Source organism: Orcinus orca, chromosome 1 (genome assembly GCF_937001465.1).
Source record: "Orcinus orca chromosome 1, mOrcOrc1.1, whole genome shotgun sequence".
Taxonomy (NCBI): domain Eukaryota; kingdom Metazoa; phylum Chordata; class Mammalia; order Artiodactyla; family Delphinidae; genus Orcinus; species Orcinus orca.
The window spans coordinates 211819048-211836388 of record NC_064559.1 but is presented as its reverse complement, the minus strand read 5'-3'; the positions used below and the strand labels follow the sequence as shown (position 1 = coordinate 211836388).

Genomic DNA, 17341 nt, shown 5'->3' with positions numbered 1-17341 from the left:
ATCAACAACTTACGTTTGCTACTGAAGAAATTAGGAAAAGAACAAACTAAATCCAAAGCTAGCAGACAGAAGAAAATAATAAAGATCAGAGCAGAGACAAACAAAAGAGAGAATAGAGAAATAAAGAAAATTAATGAAATCAAAAGTTGGTTCTTCAAAAGCTCAACAAAATTGACAAACTTCTGCTAGAGGGACTAAGAAAAGAAAGACTCAAATTACTAAAATCAGAAATGAACGTGGGGACATTAATACTGATGCTACAGAAGTAAAAAGCATTGTAAGTGAGTACTATAAACAATCATACCAACAACTGCAACAAACCCAGATGAAATGTACAAATGCCTAGAAAACAAAAAACCTACCAACACTGAACCAGACAGAAATAAGACAATTTGAATAGACCTATGACTAGTAAGAACATTGAATGTATCATAAAAAATCTCCTGACAAAGAAGAGCCCTGAACCCGATGGCATCACTGATGAATTCTACCAAACAGTTAAAGAATACCAACCCTTCTCAAACTTTCCAAAAAAACTGAAGAGGTAGAAACACTTCATAACTCATTCTAGGAGGCTGGCATAACCCTGATACCAAAGCCAGACAAAGATACCACAACAAAAGAAAAGTACAGACCAAAATGCCTTATGAATATTGATGCAAAAACCCTCAACAAAATATTAGCAAACAGAATATACACAATGACCAAGTGGAATTTATTCCTGGAATGTAAGGATGGTTGAATGTAAAAATATCAATCAATGAAGTTTGTGACATCAGCAAAATGAAGGGGAAAAACCCACACGATTATCTCAATCGATGAAGAAAAAGCATCTGACAAAATTCAACACCCTTTTATAATAAAAGCACTCAACAAAATAGGAATAGAAAGAAACTACCTTAATATAATAAAAGCCAAATATGAAAGCAACATAACATAATATTGCAATATAACATAACATGATATTCAATGGTGAAAGACTGAAAGCTTTTACTTTAAGATGAGGAATGAGGGAAGGATGCCTGCTTTCCCCACTTCTATTTGACATAGTACTAGAAATTCTAGCCACAGCAATTAGTCAAGAAAAAAACGGTATCCAAGTTGGAAAGGAAGAAGTAAAATTATCTCTGTTTGCAGATTACATGATCTTATATGCAGAAAATCCTAAAGACTCCACAAGAAAGCTGTTAGATCTAATAAACAAATTCAGCGAAGTAGCAAGATACAAAGTCAACACACAAGAATCAGTTGCATTTCTGTACATGAACAATGAACAATCTGAAAAGGAAATTACAAAAACAAATCCATTTACAATGACATAAAAAAAGAATAAAATTTTTAGGAGTTATCTTAGCCAAGGAGGTGAAAGGCTTGTACAATAAAACTACAAAACATTGTTGAAAGAAGACATAAATAAATGGAAACACATCCCACATTCATGGACTGTAAGACTTACTATTGTTAAGAAATCAATATTACCCAAAGCAATCTACAGATTCAATGCAATCCCTATCAAAATTCAAATGACATTTTTTAAAGCAACAGGAAAATCCATTCTAATATTCATATGGAATCACAAGGGACCCAGAATAGCCCAAACAATCTTGAAAAGGAAGAACAAAACTGGAGGAGTCATTCTTCCTCATTTCAAAACTTACTGCAAAGCTACAGTGATCAAAACAGTGTGGCACTGGCATAAAGACAGACATATAGACCAATGGAGTAGAACAGAGAGCCTAGAAATAAACCCTCACATATATGGTCAAATAACTTTTGACAAGGGTGCCAAGACCATTCAATGGGGGAAAAGACAGTCTTTTCAACAAATGGTCCTGGGAAAAGTGGATGTCCACATGCAAAAGAATTACCTAATTCCATACACAAAAATTAACTTAAAATGGATCAAGGGCCTAAATATAAAACCTAAAACAATAAAACCCTTAGAAGAAAACAAAGGGTAAAATCTTCACAACACTGAATTTGGCAATAATTTCTTAGATACGACACCAAAGGTGCAGGCAATGAAAGAAAAAATGGACAAATTGGACTCCATGAAAGTTGAAAAAATTTTTATATCAAAAGACATTTTCTATAGAGTAAAATGACAGCCCAGAGAATGGGAGAAAATATTTGCAACTCATATATCTGATAAGGGGTTAATACCCAGAATGCACAGAGAACTCCTAAAACTCAACAACAACAAAACAAATGACAACCAAATTCAAAATGAGTAAAGGACTTGAATAGACATTTTTCCAAGGAAGACACACCCATGGCCAACAAGCACATGAAAAGATGCTCAACATCACTAATCATCAGGGAAATGCAAATCAAAGCTACAATGAGACACCACCTCACACCAATCAGGATGGCTCCTGTCAAAAACCCCCAGAAAACAACAAGTGCTGGTGAAGACGTGGAGAAATTGGAACTCTTGTGCACTGTTTGTGGGAATGTAAGATGGTGCAGCTACTGTAGAAAACAGTGTGGAGGTTCCTCAAAAGATTAAAAATAGAACTACCATAGTTGCTGCTCCTGTCCCATTGTCACATGCCCCTCCCCCTCTCCTGAAGTGACTCCAGGGGACTTAAAGGGCCAGCACACTTTTTTTCCTCCCCTCCTTCATTTTTCTCTTTTTCCTCATTTGTGAGTCAGATATTAAAGGTTAGGACGTACACAGGGAAAACCAGGAAGTGACCAGGAACGCCTAGGGAAAGGCTCAGAAGAGACCTGGGGAGACAGTAAGGTTACATCTCAGGCTGACCCTCAGCACAGAGAGAGCTGACAGCAATCAAAAAGCCAAGAAACAGAAACAATAACAAAACACAGCAAACCCTGGAAAAGGGGAAACCTGATTTCCAGAGTTACCACATTATTAGATTCAAATGTCCAGTGCTCCACAATCATACAAAGAAACAGAAAGTATGATTCATTCAAAGAAAAAATAAATCAACAGAAACTGTCCCTGAAAAGGACTTGATGGCAGGTCTACTTGAGCAGGACTTTGACACAACTGTCTTAAAGATGCTCAAAGAGGGAAAGGAGGTAAAGGAAGGTGTGAAGGGAGTCAAGAAAATGATGTGTGAACAAAATGGAAATACCAACGTTCCTAAAAAGAAACAACAAAAAGCTGGAGCTGAAAAGTACCAGAACTGAAGTGAAAACTCAGTAGCAGGATTCAGAGGTGGATCTGATCAGGGAGAAGACAGAATCCGGGAACCTGGAGACGGGACAATGGGGTCATCGAGGCTGAGGAAGAGGAAGAAAAAAGGCTGAAGAAAAGTGAACAGAGCCTGAGGGGTCTGTGGGACACCATCAAGGGGCCACTATATGCATTGTGGGGTCCTAGGAGGAGGAGAGAAAAGGGCAGAGAGAGAATACTTCAAAAAATAATGGCCGAAAGGTTCCGGCATTCGATGAAAGGTATGATATAAACATCCAAGAAGTTCAACAAACCCCAAGTAGGATGAACTCAAAGAGACTCGTGTTGAGACACCTTCTAATCGGAATGTTAAAGACCAGAGAAAGAGAGAGAATTTTGACAGCAGCAAGAGAGAAACGACCCGTCACACACAAGGAGCCTGAGGAACATCATGGGCAGGTTTCTCATCAGACTCTTTGGAGGCGAGGGGGCCGTGAGCCCATTTATTCAAAGTGCTCAAGGAAGAAAAATGTCAGTCAAGAATCCTACAACCTTTAAAAGTGAGGAAGAAATCAAGACAGTCCCGGATAGACAAAAGCTGCGGGAGTTCCTCACCACAGACTCGCCTGCAGGAAATGCCCCAGCGAGCCCCGCAGGTGAGAGGAAAGGGCCCCAGACAGTAACTCCAAGCTCTGCAGAGGGAAACACGTGGGCAATTATGGAAGCCGGTGTCACTGTCGCAATGGTTTGTAACTGCACTTTTAGTTCCTACATGGTTTAAAACACTAATACATTATTTTAAAAAGCAATTATTAGTCTAAAAGCTAGTGTTGCCGTAACTTTGGTTTGTAACTCCACATTCTGTTTTCTATATAACTTAAGAAACTAATGCATTTAAAAATTTTAGTTCATGTTACTGGACACACAAGTTATACAAATGTAATTCTGTGACATCAGTGACTGCGCAGAGTAGGAGCAAAGTTGTAAAGCAGCAGAGTTTTCGTAAGCTGTCGAAGTCGCTAATACAAACCCAAGTCAGGCTGTTATAACTCTAGGGTGTTCACTGTAATCTCACGGGAACCGCAAAGAAAATACGTAAAGGGACATGAGAAAGGAATTTAAACACTTCACTGCATTAAATCAACTAAACACAAAGAAGACAGTCGCGCAGGAAATGAGGGACAAAAGAGCTATAGGGCCATGAGAACAAACAGCAAAGGACAGAAGCAAAGCCCTCCATAGCAATCAGCCTGGAAAGGAAGGAAATTCTGACCCGGGCTACCACGTGGCTGGACCTTGAGGGCACTGCGCTCAGTACAACAAGCCAGTCACAAGGGGCAGCACTTGTGCTCCCACGTGTAGGAGGCACCCGGCGCCATCGTGTCTGCAGAGACGGCAAGCAGAACGGAGGTCGCCAGGGGCTGGAGGGAGCGCTTCGTGGGGACAGAGCTTCGGTTTGGCAAAACGAAGAGCTCTGGTGAGGGCTGCACAACAGCGTGAAATGCTTAGCACCCCTGCCGTGCACTAGAAATGGTTACGGTGGCATATTCTACGCTGTGTGTACTTAACACCCTGAACCGTGCGCCTAAAAATGGTTAAGATGGTATATTCTACGCTGTGTGTATTTCACCACAACTCAAGCCTGAAAAAAAGAGACTTAAGAACCTAATAATCCCATGCAGTGTGTAAGCCTGACTGTATCCCGGCTTAAAAAATCACAGCTATAAAAGCTGGTTTGGGGACACTTCAGTACATTGGAGTGTGCACTGGGTGACAGGTGACAGCTAGGAGGGTGGTTAATTTTATTCTAGATGCTGACGTTTTATAAGGGTGGGCGCTGAGTGCTGTGATATCGCTAAGTCACTTGGAAGTGGGCCAGCAAACACAGACAGGTGGACAGCTGAGGCAAGTGGGGCACATGTTGACAATGACTGGACTCTGGAAGTGGGTATACGGATATACATTGTACTCTTCTTTCTGCTCTTCATTACTTTGAAACTTTTCTTAACTGAAAGAAAAAATCAATTCTGCACAGCAAAGGAAATCACCAACAAAATGAAAAGGCAACCTATGGAATGGGAGAAACTAGTTACAAATCACATACCTGAGAAAGGGTTAATATCCAAAATATATGAAGAACTCACACAACTGAATAGCAAAAACAAACAAACAAACAAAAAAACAAACAATCTGATTTACAAATGGGCAGAGGAACTGAATAGATCTTTTTCCAAAGAAGACATCCAAATGGCCAGCAGGTACATGAAAGGTGGTCAGTATCACTAATCATCAGAGAAATGCAAAGCAAAACCACAGTGGGACATCACCTTACACCGTTGGAACAGCTATTATCAAAAAGAAAGAAATAACAAGTGTTGGAGAGGACGTGGAGAAAAGGGAACCCTCGTGCACTGTTGGTGGGAATGAAATGAGTGCAACCACTACGGAAAACAGTATGGAGGTTCCTCAAAAAATTAAAAGTAGAATTACCATATGATCCAGCAATTCCACTTCTGGGTATTTATCCAAAGGCATGAAATTGGTATCATCAGAAGAGTTGTGTGCATGCCCGTGTTCACTGAAGCACTATTTACAAAAGTCAAGACATGGAAGCAACCTAAGCGGCCATCGATGGATGGATGGATAAAGAAAATGTGGTACGTATGAAATGGAACGTTATTGAGCCATTAAAAAGGAGACCTTGCTATTTGCGACAACCTGGGTGACATGAGCTAAGTGACATAAGTCAGGCAGAACAGGCAGACACTGTGCGGCCGCACGCACGCGTGGAATCTAAAAACGCGGAGCTCACAGACACAAAACCAGATGGTGGTTCCCAGAGGCAGGGGTGGGGCGGGCCAATGGGTGAAGGGGGTCCAAAGGCACAAACTTCAGTTTTAAGGTCTGGGGATGTAAGATGCAGCATGGCGACTATAGCTCAAAAAAAGAAAGGAATCAAAGGGACCCCACAGAGCTTTCAGGAGGAGCAGGGTCTCCTCTGACCCGGGGTTCCTGCAATCTGGGCTCCACCCAGCGCAGGACTCGCCTGGACGTTTCCAGCGTTGCCACGGGTGCCCACCTCCCAGGCTGGACGCCTCAGGCCCCGGCCGCCCACCCTCCCAACCCGGACGCTTGGTGAGAACTCACGGAGCATTTCTTCGCTGAACATTTCAGTGGCACGGAAAACCTGCCCGTCTGAGCCAGAAACGAGACGTTTCCTTCCAGATCTTTGTTTACCTAGAAAGTAAAACCACCCAACCGCGCACATGCTCGCAGCCCTCCGCGGGGACATGCGCTGTCCGCACAGGCACGGCCACCACCCCCGCCCGAGGGAGGGGTCCACGGAGCGCGCCCCCTCGGACCCGCTAGCATGAGTGGTCACCCCTGGCAGCCAGCGGCACAGAGGAGCCGCCTTGTCACCTGCTGGCATTGAGGGACATTCCAATACGTTTTGGGCATAAAACAGCCCAACGGGGGCCTGCGTGACCCCTTCTGAGGCGCGTCCCTCCTCCGTCACAGCACTCTGTGGAGCCTGGGGGGCAGCGGAGACCCTGATTCCACCCACCACCCTCTTGCGACAGGGTGAGAAAACCCCCTTTTCCACGGCTTGGGCTCAACGCTCACCGTGGGCTTGAAGGTGACGAGCACTTCACAGGACATGCCGGCTGGCATGGGACCAGGGGGGTCAAAGCTGCAGGCGCAATGAAGGCAGGAGGTTAGCGCCCTGTGCTCGTGCAGAAGCCACTGTCCAAACAGCCGGCGCCCCAGAGGGGCTTTGGGGCCCCCCTCTCGCCTGTCCTGGGTGCTGAGCCCCTGCTGCCTCGCCAGGACTCAATTCACAGGAGATGCTCGAGGAACATCTGAGAGTCAGTTGTGTGAGTGAAGGGCTGAGGGAAGGAAGGAAGGAAGCGGGGAGGGGAGGTGGGGAGGGAGGGAGGAGGAAGGGGGGGAGGGAAGGGGAGGAGGGAAGGGGTAGGGAGGGAGGAGGGAGGGGGAGGGAGGAGGGAGGGAGGGAGAGGGGAGGAAGGGAAGGGGGAGGGAGGAGGGAGGGAGGGAGGAGGGAGGGAGGAGGGAGGGGAGGGAGGAGGGAGGGGGAGGGAGGGGAGGGAGGGAGGAGGAAGGGGGAGGGAAGGGGGGAGGGAGGGAGGGAGGGGGAGGGAAGGAGGGAGGGGGGAGGGAAGGAGGGAGGGGGGAGGGAAGGAGGGAGGGGGGAGGGAAGGAGGGAGGGAGGAGGAAGGGGGGAGGGAGGAGGAAGGGGGGGGGGAGGGAGGAAGGAGGCAAGTCCCCAGGGGCCAACTCCAGAGGGACAGATGCTCTGGGGTGAGCAGTGGTCACAGTCCCCCCAAGAACACGTGCGAGGCCTGAACCAAGGATCTAGGGTTTTAGGATCAAGGTCAGGTGTGTGAGACAGGTAGGGAGCTGGGACTGTGGGCCCTGCATTCAGCTGGAGCCCTCTGAGCTCCACTTTCAGTGAAAGACCCAGAAAAACAGCCCCACCTTCCTGGGGACACTTGGAGGGACCTGGTCTGGATTTGGGTGAGAAAAAGAAGCCCCTCACAAAGTTTCTAACAGAAAGTCCATTTCACAAGGTTGGATTTTACCTACTGTACTTTGTATAGAAATAACACAAGCTAAAAATTTAATATAAAAATCTGTCCCTGGCTGGCAGCATCCCAGTGGCAGCAGGAAGAAGCAAATCCAAACCTCCTCGGATCGGGAGGGAAGCATTGTGATGTCAGCCGAACAGAGGCCCGAGGATGGAGCCTCAGCCGTGGGAAGACCCGAACCCAGATTCCAACGTCCGCGCAGAGACCAGCACGAAACACGGCGAGGGGCAGGGCCAGACTCCAAGGATGTCAGGCAGTAGAAAGACGCAGAGAATTACAGACGTGAGAAAAGAACAAGAAATACCAGCTGATCCGAAAAAGAACTTAGAATTTTCAGAAATGAGAAATACGGCAACTGAAATTAGACACATAACAAGCAATTTCAACAGCCAATCTTAGATACGACCAAGGAGAGAAGTACTCAACAGAGGGACGGACCCCGGGAAACACTGAGAAACCTGCTCAGGGAGATGACGGGGCGGGGGGGGGGGGGATGTGAGACAGGCGTCAGGAGGTGTGGGGGGCACAGAACAGACAGGGTTCGAATCGGAACACGGGGGCAGGTCTGTGAGGATGGGAGGTAGGCGACACCTGAAGGGACAGGGCGGAGAAATGTCCACAGCTGTTCAAAGAGCTGAATCCTCCGAGCGGGAAGCACAGGGAGTTCTAAGCAGCCCTAGGAAAGGTCAGTCCACACCAGACACACTGCCGTAGACATACAGGACCCCAAGGGGAGGGCAAGCTCACGGCAACCTGAGGAAAGAGCTCGATAACCTACAAAGACAGGGGATCGGATGGAACAGTAACAGCAGAAAACAGGAGACGGGGGAGTAAGATCCTCCGAGTGTGGAGAGGAAATGCTGCCAATAAAAAATTCTTGCTCCAGGCTTGGGGAGGGGCGCCTCAGGGTGGCCTAGGTGACAGTGACCACCCGACTCCGGGCCTCTGCCGACTCCTCCAGAAATCCACAGCTCAAAAGGAAGAACTAGCAACACAGGAAAGCCCCCGGCTGTCAGCATGCCTGGAAGGTGGAGGACACGCGGGCGATAAACATGTGAGCCTCTGCAGATCCCGCGCCCGGCCACAGTCGGCACAGAATGGACAGCGCGTCCTTTGCGGGGAGGCTGACCAGAGCTGTGGACTCAGGGAGCAGCCCCGGGAAGCCCCTGGGGGCAGAGGGCAGGGCCTTGGAGGCTGCAGCACTCACAGCAGGAGCCCCCGGGACCTCCAAACCGAGGACAGAAGCTGGAGAAACCAGGGCGGGGAGGAGAAAAAACTTAACGGCAAAGGCAAAATGCTCAAGGAGCAGAAGAGAAGAGGGTCCCGCAGAAGACACAGCAACGGTGGTTACAAGAAAAATGAGGGGAAAGCAAAACAGGAAAGAACCAAGGATTACAGGGACAGAAAGAAAATCAGACACAAAAGAGGACCCAAGTCAGGTATCAGCGGGGTCTCAAAGGAAGACACCTGACACTCTGCAACAGAGGAAAGATTTAAATACATTGGACCCACCTCCTAGAGTAATGAAAATAACAGAAATAAACAAATGGGACCTCATGAAACTTAAAAGCTTTTGCACAGCAAAGGAAACCATAAACAAGACGACAAGACAACCCTCAGAATGGGAGAAAATATTTGCAAATGAAGCAACGGACAAAGGATTAATCTCCAAAATATTCAAACAGCTCGTGGAGCTCAATATCAAAAAATACAAACAACCCAAATAAAAAATGGGTGGAAGACCTAAATAGACATTTCACCAAAGAAGACGTAACAGATGGCCAAGAGGTACATGAAAAGATTGTCAACATCACGAATTATTAGAGAAATGCAAATCAAAACTACAATGAGGTACCACCTCACACCAGTCAGAAGGGGCATCATCAGAAAATCTACAAACAACAAATGCTGGAGAGGGTGAGGAGAAAAGGGAACCCTATTGCACTGTTGGTGGGAATGTAAATTGATACAGCCACTATGGAGAACAGTATGGAGGTTCCTTAAAAAACTAAAAATAGAATTACCATATGACCCAGCAATCCCACTGCTGGGCATATATTCTGAGAAAACCATAATTCAAAAAGACACATGCACCCCAATGTTCATCGCAGCACTATTTACAATAGCCAGGACATGGAACCAACCTAAATGTCCATAGACAGATGAATGGATAAAGAAGATGTGGTACATATATACAATGGAATATTACCCAGCCATAAAAAGGAATGAAATTGGGTCATTTGTAGAGATGTGGATGGACCTAGAGTCTGTCATACAGAGTGAAGCAAGTCAGAAAGAGAAAAACAAATACCGTATGTTAATGCATGTATGTGGAACCTAGAAAAATGGTACAGGTGAACCTATTGACAGGGCAGGAATAGAGACGCAGACGTAGAGAACGGACATGTGCACACAGTGGAGGGAAGGGGAGGGTGGGACGAATTGGAATATTAGGTTTGACATAAATACACTACCACGTGTAAAACAGATAGCTAGTGGGAACCTGCTGTATAGCACAGGGAGCTCAGCTCGGCGCTCTGTGACGACCTAGATGGGTGGGATGGTGGGGGGTGGGAGGGAGGTACAAGAGGGAGGGGATGTATGTAGACATACAGCTGATTCACTTCATTGTACGGTAGAAACTAACACAACCTTGTAAAGCAATTTTACTCCAATAAAAAAAAAGAATTATTGGATACAATTAAAAGAAAAGAAAAAAAATTTAAATACAGAGTTCAAGTACACAGTCCCGAAATAAAAGATGGCTTTTCTTCTTCACCTTGAAAAGGCACGAGGCCCTCCAGGGAAATCTTACCCAGAGTGGTCAACCTCAAAACACAATGAAGGGGAAAACATCAAGCCATTTATCAGGGAAAACTGGGCTGGTCTCAGGAAGGCGGAGGAGCCACTTTACAAAATGCCCACGGGGACCCAAGCTGAAGGTTTTGTGCCCAAAATGTGGGTCAAATAAAAAGGCTCTGAGAGCAGTTGCAGGGACTGAAGCACCCGCCCCGCACGCCGCCCGCCTCCCCCCACTGCCACCCGCGCGCCGCCCGCCTCCCCCCCACCCCCCGCGCGCCGCCCGCCTCCCCCCCCACCCCCTAGTACTCGATGTGGATGAAGTCCCCGAGGCGCTCCTCCACGCCCACCAGCTTGCAGTAGTTAATCGTGTAGGTGGCGTTAATCAGCGTGATCTTTTTCTTGTACACTTTGCCGATATCAAAGTCCTAGGAAAAGCAGATAAAAAGTTACTGCTCCGAGTTTTCTGGCGGATGCTTCTCGGCACCTGACATTCCCGCCTGGGAGATGGGGACACCCTCCATGGTCTCGTAGGATCCCCGCCTCAGGCAGGAAGCGGCCTCCTGGGGACCAGCGGGTGGGGGTCCGCCAGCAAAGGGTCGGGTGGTGCCTGGGTCCTCCAGAGGGACCAGGAAGGTGTGACGTGCCAGCCCCCCAGGACAATCGCCCTCCTGGGGCTGGTGTCTGACCCCTCGTGTGAGACCGGGCCCTGTCCCCTCAGCCCCAGGCGAGGACCCTGGGCTCACCTTGAAGTGGACGAGCTTGGGCTTGCTGTGGAAGGGACACCCTCTGAACTCGCGCCTGGATGCCACCTGCTTGTGGGTCACCCCGCGGCACAGCTGCTGCGCAGTGCGTGCCAGGATGTCCTTGTCGGTCTTCGTTCCGCCCACGGACTTCTGGTCCACATCCTCCTTGGGCACCTGGGGTTTTGTGGGGACAGTGGTCAGCTCAGGAGCCCCCCCAGGGCTCCCTGAGGGCAGCTGGGGAGTAAAGGAAATGGACAGCCCGGAGCCGGGGCCCACCACGGCCGCATGGGGCCGGGGTGGGGTGGGCACCAGCAAGGTCGGGGAGGGGGTATGGCAGGGTCAGGGGAGAAACAAGGGGTCGAGCAGGGCCATCCAGGATCCGGCGGATTTCCAGGAAATAATGGCAGAGGGGTATTTTCTAGATTTTAAAATCAGGCCAAGAGAAGGTTCTTGAAAAACTCTACCGGAAGCAACATATTTTCAGTGGCACAAATAAAGATGCCTCCCTGACCGGCTTAGTGACTTGAAGGAGGACCCTCTGGGGGCCTGGTTCCCGGTGCCCCTGCCGGCCCAGGGGCTGGCATCCTCCTGCCTCGCTCTCCTGGGTGGGAGCCGGCCTGCTGACCGGTGGTGCCCAGGGAGTGGCCGGGCCCGAGCAGAGCAGCGGCAGGCCTCCTCAGAACCAGCGGAACCAAAATGGCTTTGCCCTCAGAGCGATGGGAACCAACTTGTACACAGACCAAGGCCGGGCGATGTCCTCCAGGTGGCCGCGGGCCTCCGCTGACCAGTGCAGAGACAGGGCCAGAGCCTGTGTCCTGCTGCGTGCAGTGGACACTCGCTAGCTTCTCAGCTCCCAGAGCTGTGCCTGCCCTTTTAGAGCCAGGACGACCAGTGCTCCTCGGCTCCCAGAGCCTGTGTCCTGCTGCGTGCAGTGGACACTCGCTAGCTTCTCAGCTCCCAGAGCTGTGCCTGCCCTCTTAGAGCCAGGACGATCAGTGCTCTGGATAGCGCGTGTTCTGTGACAAGAGGCCGTCAAAGCAAGTGTGAGCTCATGCCTTTTTCTAGCGACACATTTCCCCAGTAGTAAGCTGGAGAGTTAGGACTCGGCCCCACCCCTCGAGCCCCCTGTCTCATCCCTCCACGTGTGGCCACCACCGGCCCTGTGGTTGTTTGGGAGGGAGGTGGCTGGGGGGGACCGCAGAGCAGCCCCCGCGAGGGGGGCCGCCACGGTCGCCAGGACAGGGTGGAGACGTGGGAGACGGATGAAAAGATGTGGCCGCGTGTCCAAGGGGCTACCTGGTACGGCTTGCAGTCCTCCTTCCAGAGCCCGGGGATCTCCGGCTGAGCCAGCATCCCCGCCTCCCGGCCAAGGCTCCCCCTGTCCGCCTGGACGGACTTGCTGGACGCGGCCTTCACCAGCAGAGAGGCTTGGGGTAACGCAGACCTGCCCTCCTGGAGTTGGGGAGAGGAACGCGACAGCCTATTCTAGAAAACAGAGATTGTACTGACCGGGAGGAAGAAAGTGCAAACCCTCGGGACTCCAGGGCCTTGGCAGACGACCCAGCCCCACTCTGCACTCAGAGACCAGAGCACACATGGGTTTGCAACTTCTGTTTACAGCATGAGTGTCTTTACACATCGTGAAAGCCTGGTCTCCAACGCCCAGAAGAGCCACAAAACTCTAACTTATGGACACCCCGGAACCCCCTTCACGGACCCTCAGCTGCTCTAGGGCCAGACGGGGCCTCCCTCCAGGGACCTCAGGCTGGCACAGGGACAAGAATGGAGGGCGATGTTGCTGGAGGCGTGAGAAAGGCCCCACGTGGAGAAGGGCAGGAGCACGGCTGGGGGCAAGAGGACAGAGAGGCACAGCTTTGGGGGGCACCCACGAAGCAGCCTGGGGGTTCCGGCTGGCAGCGCATTGCTGGAGCCAGTGACCTGGGCCTTCAGGCTGGGGGCACACAGAGCAGAAGCAGAAGGGCTGCCGGGCTCAGGATGGGGTCCCGACGTCCCTACCCCACACCCTCAGGGACAGGTAAGCAGGTCACCTGTGGGGTGACCGGCACAGGGCCGGCCCTCTATGTGAGGACTGAGTGCGGGAATGGAGGGAAGCGGCCCGGCTCCGGGGCGAACATGCGTGGGGGGTGGACGGGGGCACACGTCTCCCCTGGGCCGTGATGGGCCTTTGGTCACCAGCCTGGCTCTGGCATCTGGGGACGGGTAAGGTGGCCCAAGACAATCCTGTTCAGGGGACATGTGGCGATGGGGGTCTGCTTCCCCAGGCGGGCCAGGCGCCGGAGACGGGGGCGGGGAGCCGCGAGGGACGTGGAACACGTGCACCAGGGCTGGGGCCGCCTGGCGACCGGAGGCTGTGCCTGCATCCGGCGAAGGGGCGGAGGGGCAGGAGCGCTCTCCGCGGTCCTGATCGGAGCTGGCCGGTGCGGTCCAGTGTAGCAGGGGCGTCCGCTCACCGGGGGGCAGCAGGGCGGGTCCGCCGGGCCCTTCCCGTCATGGAAAGCGGCCACGTAGCTCCAGGTCTGGTCCCTCAGGATCGGCCGGCCCGCGGGTCTGGCGGGCGAGGGCCGCTGCTTCCTCCTGGCCTCCTCGGCCTCCTCCTTCAAGATCCGACTCACAATCTCGTGCTTCCTGAGCTTCTGCTCCTCCTCGAAGGCGCTGTGGGGAAAACGCCAGCTGCGCCCGGACCCCGAGAGGCTCGGCCCGCAGGAGCCGACGGAGGGAGCCCAGAAGGGCGGCCGGGCCAGAGACCTGGGACGCGAACCTCCAGCCCAGCGCCGTCCCCGCCACAAGCCTCGACCCCGTGAGCTGTTGCGTCCCCCACTCCGGGTTCCCAGGCGCCACTGGGCGCCCTGAGGCTCAGACCAGGGCAGTCTCAGGGCTGGAGGCCGGTCACTCAGTCAGTCATTCCCGCTGCTCCTTGCTGGTGCCTCCCACCTGCCAGAACTAAGGGCTCCGAGGCAGGAGGAGCTGCCCCCGGGACCCCTGCAGGCAGGCGATGACCCAACGCCGGGGCTGGCACTCAGGGCACCGCGACTCCCCAGTGACAGGACCGGGTGGCCACACCTGGGCAGGTGCTGACAGTGACCACGATGGGCGGGGCTGCTTGTGGGGGAAGGGACAGGCCCTCCAGGATGAAGAGGAAGTGACAGAACCTTGTGTGCAAGGCTGGGCTGAGGCAGGAGAGTTGGCCACCTCACCCTTGCATCTTGGGAAGCCCCCGGGCGGACCCCTGTGTCTCAGGTCGGGTGCAGCCTGGGGAGCTGAGAATGGGGGACTTGCAGGCCGAGGGGTTCTTAGGGGATGACGGGGTGCAGCGTGGACTGAGGCAGCACTGAGCCCCGGTTTGGGGGAGCCCAGAAAGTGAGCCCCGGCTGCCCGCAGCCTTTGGGAGGGAGGAGGCCATGGGCGGGGGATGCCCGGGGCAGCAGGGGCAGTGGGGGCTGTGCCTGAGGCCCAGGAGACATCCTGCCTGCTGGGGGCTGGAGAGCAGGATGCGGGGGGTGGGGGGTGGGAGGGGGAGGCCCAGGGAGAGAGGCAGCCTCGCCGCAGGTTGTGACAGACACACCCGCCCACCACTCTGGGATGCCGGCCCACGAGGCCCTCACCGGTTCTGGGCCTCCAGCTCCTGGCGCCGGCGTTGATGGCAAAAGTGCTTGAAAGCGTCCCCACCTTGGGCCAGAATCACCTCCTTCTCGGCCTGGGCCCTCTGTTCCGCCAGCTCTGCCTTGGCCTGGCCCCATGCTTGAAATTTCCGGAGCGTCTCCTTGGGAATAGAGAACATGGACGTGCCGGCATCCCAGGTGTGCGCGTGCGCAGTGGGGCTTTCTGTGGGCTGGGTGCCCTCAAGTCGTACCGGAGGCGCCGGAGGCCAACGTTTGTGGAAATCACCGCTGCTCCCGCCTGCACGCGCCTCCTGAAGCTGCCCCCCCAAATCCTCAGGGGCTTCCTGAGGCCAGAGCCCCGCTGTCTCCACTGGACTGGCGGCTCACTGCGCATCCCTCCCCGCTTCCCTGGTCTAACTGCCCCCCAGGCCCCGGGGGGTATCACTTCCCCTGGGAAGGCCCGGGGCTCCAGCACTCCCCTCGCCGAGTCCGGGTCCCCCTGGAGCGCGGGAGCCTGTCCAAGGGCAGGTGAGCGCATCCTGAGGGCGTCGGGAGGTGGGGCCAGTCCTACCCGGTTGGCGGAGATGCTGTTCTTCAGGGCCAGCACGGCGTCCATGCGCCTGCGCGCGTGCTCGCGGCTCTCCAGCTCCTCTCTCTGCTCCTGCTTGCGGATCCTGGCGGGGAGGACCTGCTCATGGCGCAGTGGCCACCGGGGGGAGGAGCCCCAAGGAAGCAGCCAAGCGCCATGATGTTAAAGGCAAGTGGGAAAGAGCTGGGCTGCGCGTGGACCATGAGGAAACGTGAAAGCCGTTTCTCTAGACTGGAGTCCTCGTCTGAAACTAACGGCCGTCAGCTCAAAGCTGGAAACACACATTTATTCTTTCTGGGTGATGAGGTGACGGCTCAATGATAAAATCGGAGGATTTCAAAACGAAGGCAATTGATCCACTTTCTCAGGCTTCCCTGTGTGGGCGGGGGTGGGGTGAGGGGAGGGACAGGAGGAGAGGCGCGGAGAGAAGAGAGCCGCAGTACCTCCCCAGGGAGGCCTTCAGGAACTTCACGGCCTTCCGATGGTTCTTCTGGGCGTCTTCCACCAGCTTCTGGTGCCTGAGCCCGTGCTCCTTCTGCAGGTACACGGACCTCCTGCAGGGACACGGGGCAGCGGGAACAGGGACACGTCCTGTGCAGGCTTGGCCGCAGAGGGCCCGGGACCAGGGCCAAGTGCATGAGGCGGGAGGGCCCTGCGCTGTGCCTGGTAGGGGGCGGGGCCGTGGGGACCCTGTGGGTGTCCACAGGCTCGGATCCCACGGAAGCAGCAGGAAGATCTGGCAACGGGCTGGACAAGGTGGGGGGTGGGAGAGCCGGAGGACCTGTGAGGACCCCGTGCCGGGGCGAGGGCGGGGGGCCCCTGGGGGGGGCTGCGTCCCCCGGCCTGCAGCACACCTACTCCACTGGCCCCACCCTCAGAAGCAGCTGCCCGCGGGGCACGGGCAGTGTCGGGGCCTCAGGAGGACGGGCCACAAGGAGTGGCCAGGGCCAGGAAGAGGGCAGGGCGTCCAGGAGGGAGGCAGCCATCAGGTCAGGGAGCGAGCGTGGCCCAAGTCACTCTGCCCAGGCTGGGGCTGGGTGGGCAGGGGCGCAGGCGTGGGGCGGGGGGGGGGCGCGCAGGCCTGGGCCTGTGGGGAGGTTGCAGGTGTGGGGCGGGGGGGGGCGCAGGCCTGGGCCGGGGGGGGTCGCAGGCGTGGGCCGGGGGCGGTCGCAGGTGTGGGCAGGGGGGCCGCAGGCGTGGGCTGGGGGGGGTGTTGCAGGCGTGGGGCGGGGGGAGGGCGCAGGCGTGGGCCAGGGGGGTCACAGGCGTGGGCAGGGGGGCTGCAGGCGTGGGCAGGGGGGCCGCAGGCGTGGGCCGGGGGGGTGTTGCAGGCGTGGGGCGGGGGGGGGGCGCAGGCGTGGGCCGGGGGGGCACAGGCGTGGGCCTGGTGAGGGGCACAGGCATGGGCCTGGCGGGGGGCACAGGCGTGGGCCTGGGGGGGTGCGCCCCAGGCCTGGACCTACCGCACCCGCAGCAGCCGGTTCCGCTCTGCCTTCCCCGAGGCCCCCCTCTCCCGGAGGCATTTCCTGGCAGCCGGGGCCTCCGCTTGGGCCGACTCGCGGGCATCCTCCAGCTGCCTCTCCTGGATCTCCATGTGCCACACGGCGCTCCTTGCAAACAGGAGGCGCTTCTGTTTACGCTGGCAAAGGGGTTGGAGAGCCGGGCCACGCCCCCCGCGCAGCGTCCACTCCAGGGCTCCGCCACCGAGTCTGACCAACACCCAGGCCCCTTGTCTCCTGCAACACCGCCCTGCTCTGTCCCTGAAGCCCTGCTCTCTGGGCCCAGGGACGCAGCGACCGTGCCACGTGGCACCGCCGCGAGCTTCTTGCTTTGCTTAT

At 54.2% G+C, this 17341-nt stretch overlaps 1 protein-coding gene across 1 annotated transcript in view; it reads right to left on the bottom strand.

Moving 5' to 3' along the window:
- Positions 1-17341, bottom strand: part of CFAP74 (cilia and flagella associated protein 74) — a 78526-nt gene that overhangs the window by 36259 nt on the left and 24926 nt on the right. Inside the window, exons 6-15 of the mRNA XM_049696341.1 lie at positions 16967-17113; positions 15947-16057; positions 15486-15588; positions 14918-15075; positions 13766-13967; positions 12591-12746; positions 11295-11468; positions 10858-10976; positions 6767-6833; positions 6290-6379 (exon numbers count right to left, since the gene is read on the bottom strand). Coding sequence (XP_049552298.1) covers positions 6290-6379; positions 6767-6833; positions 10858-10976; positions 11295-11468; positions 12591-12746; positions 13766-13967; positions 14918-15075; positions 15486-15588; positions 15947-16057; positions 16967-17113 — 1327 coding nt within the window. The remainder of the gene's footprint in view (positions 1-6289; positions 6380-6766; positions 6834-10857; positions 10977-11294; positions 11469-12590; positions 12747-13765; positions 13968-14917; positions 15076-15485; positions 15589-15946; positions 16058-16966; positions 17114-17341) is intronic.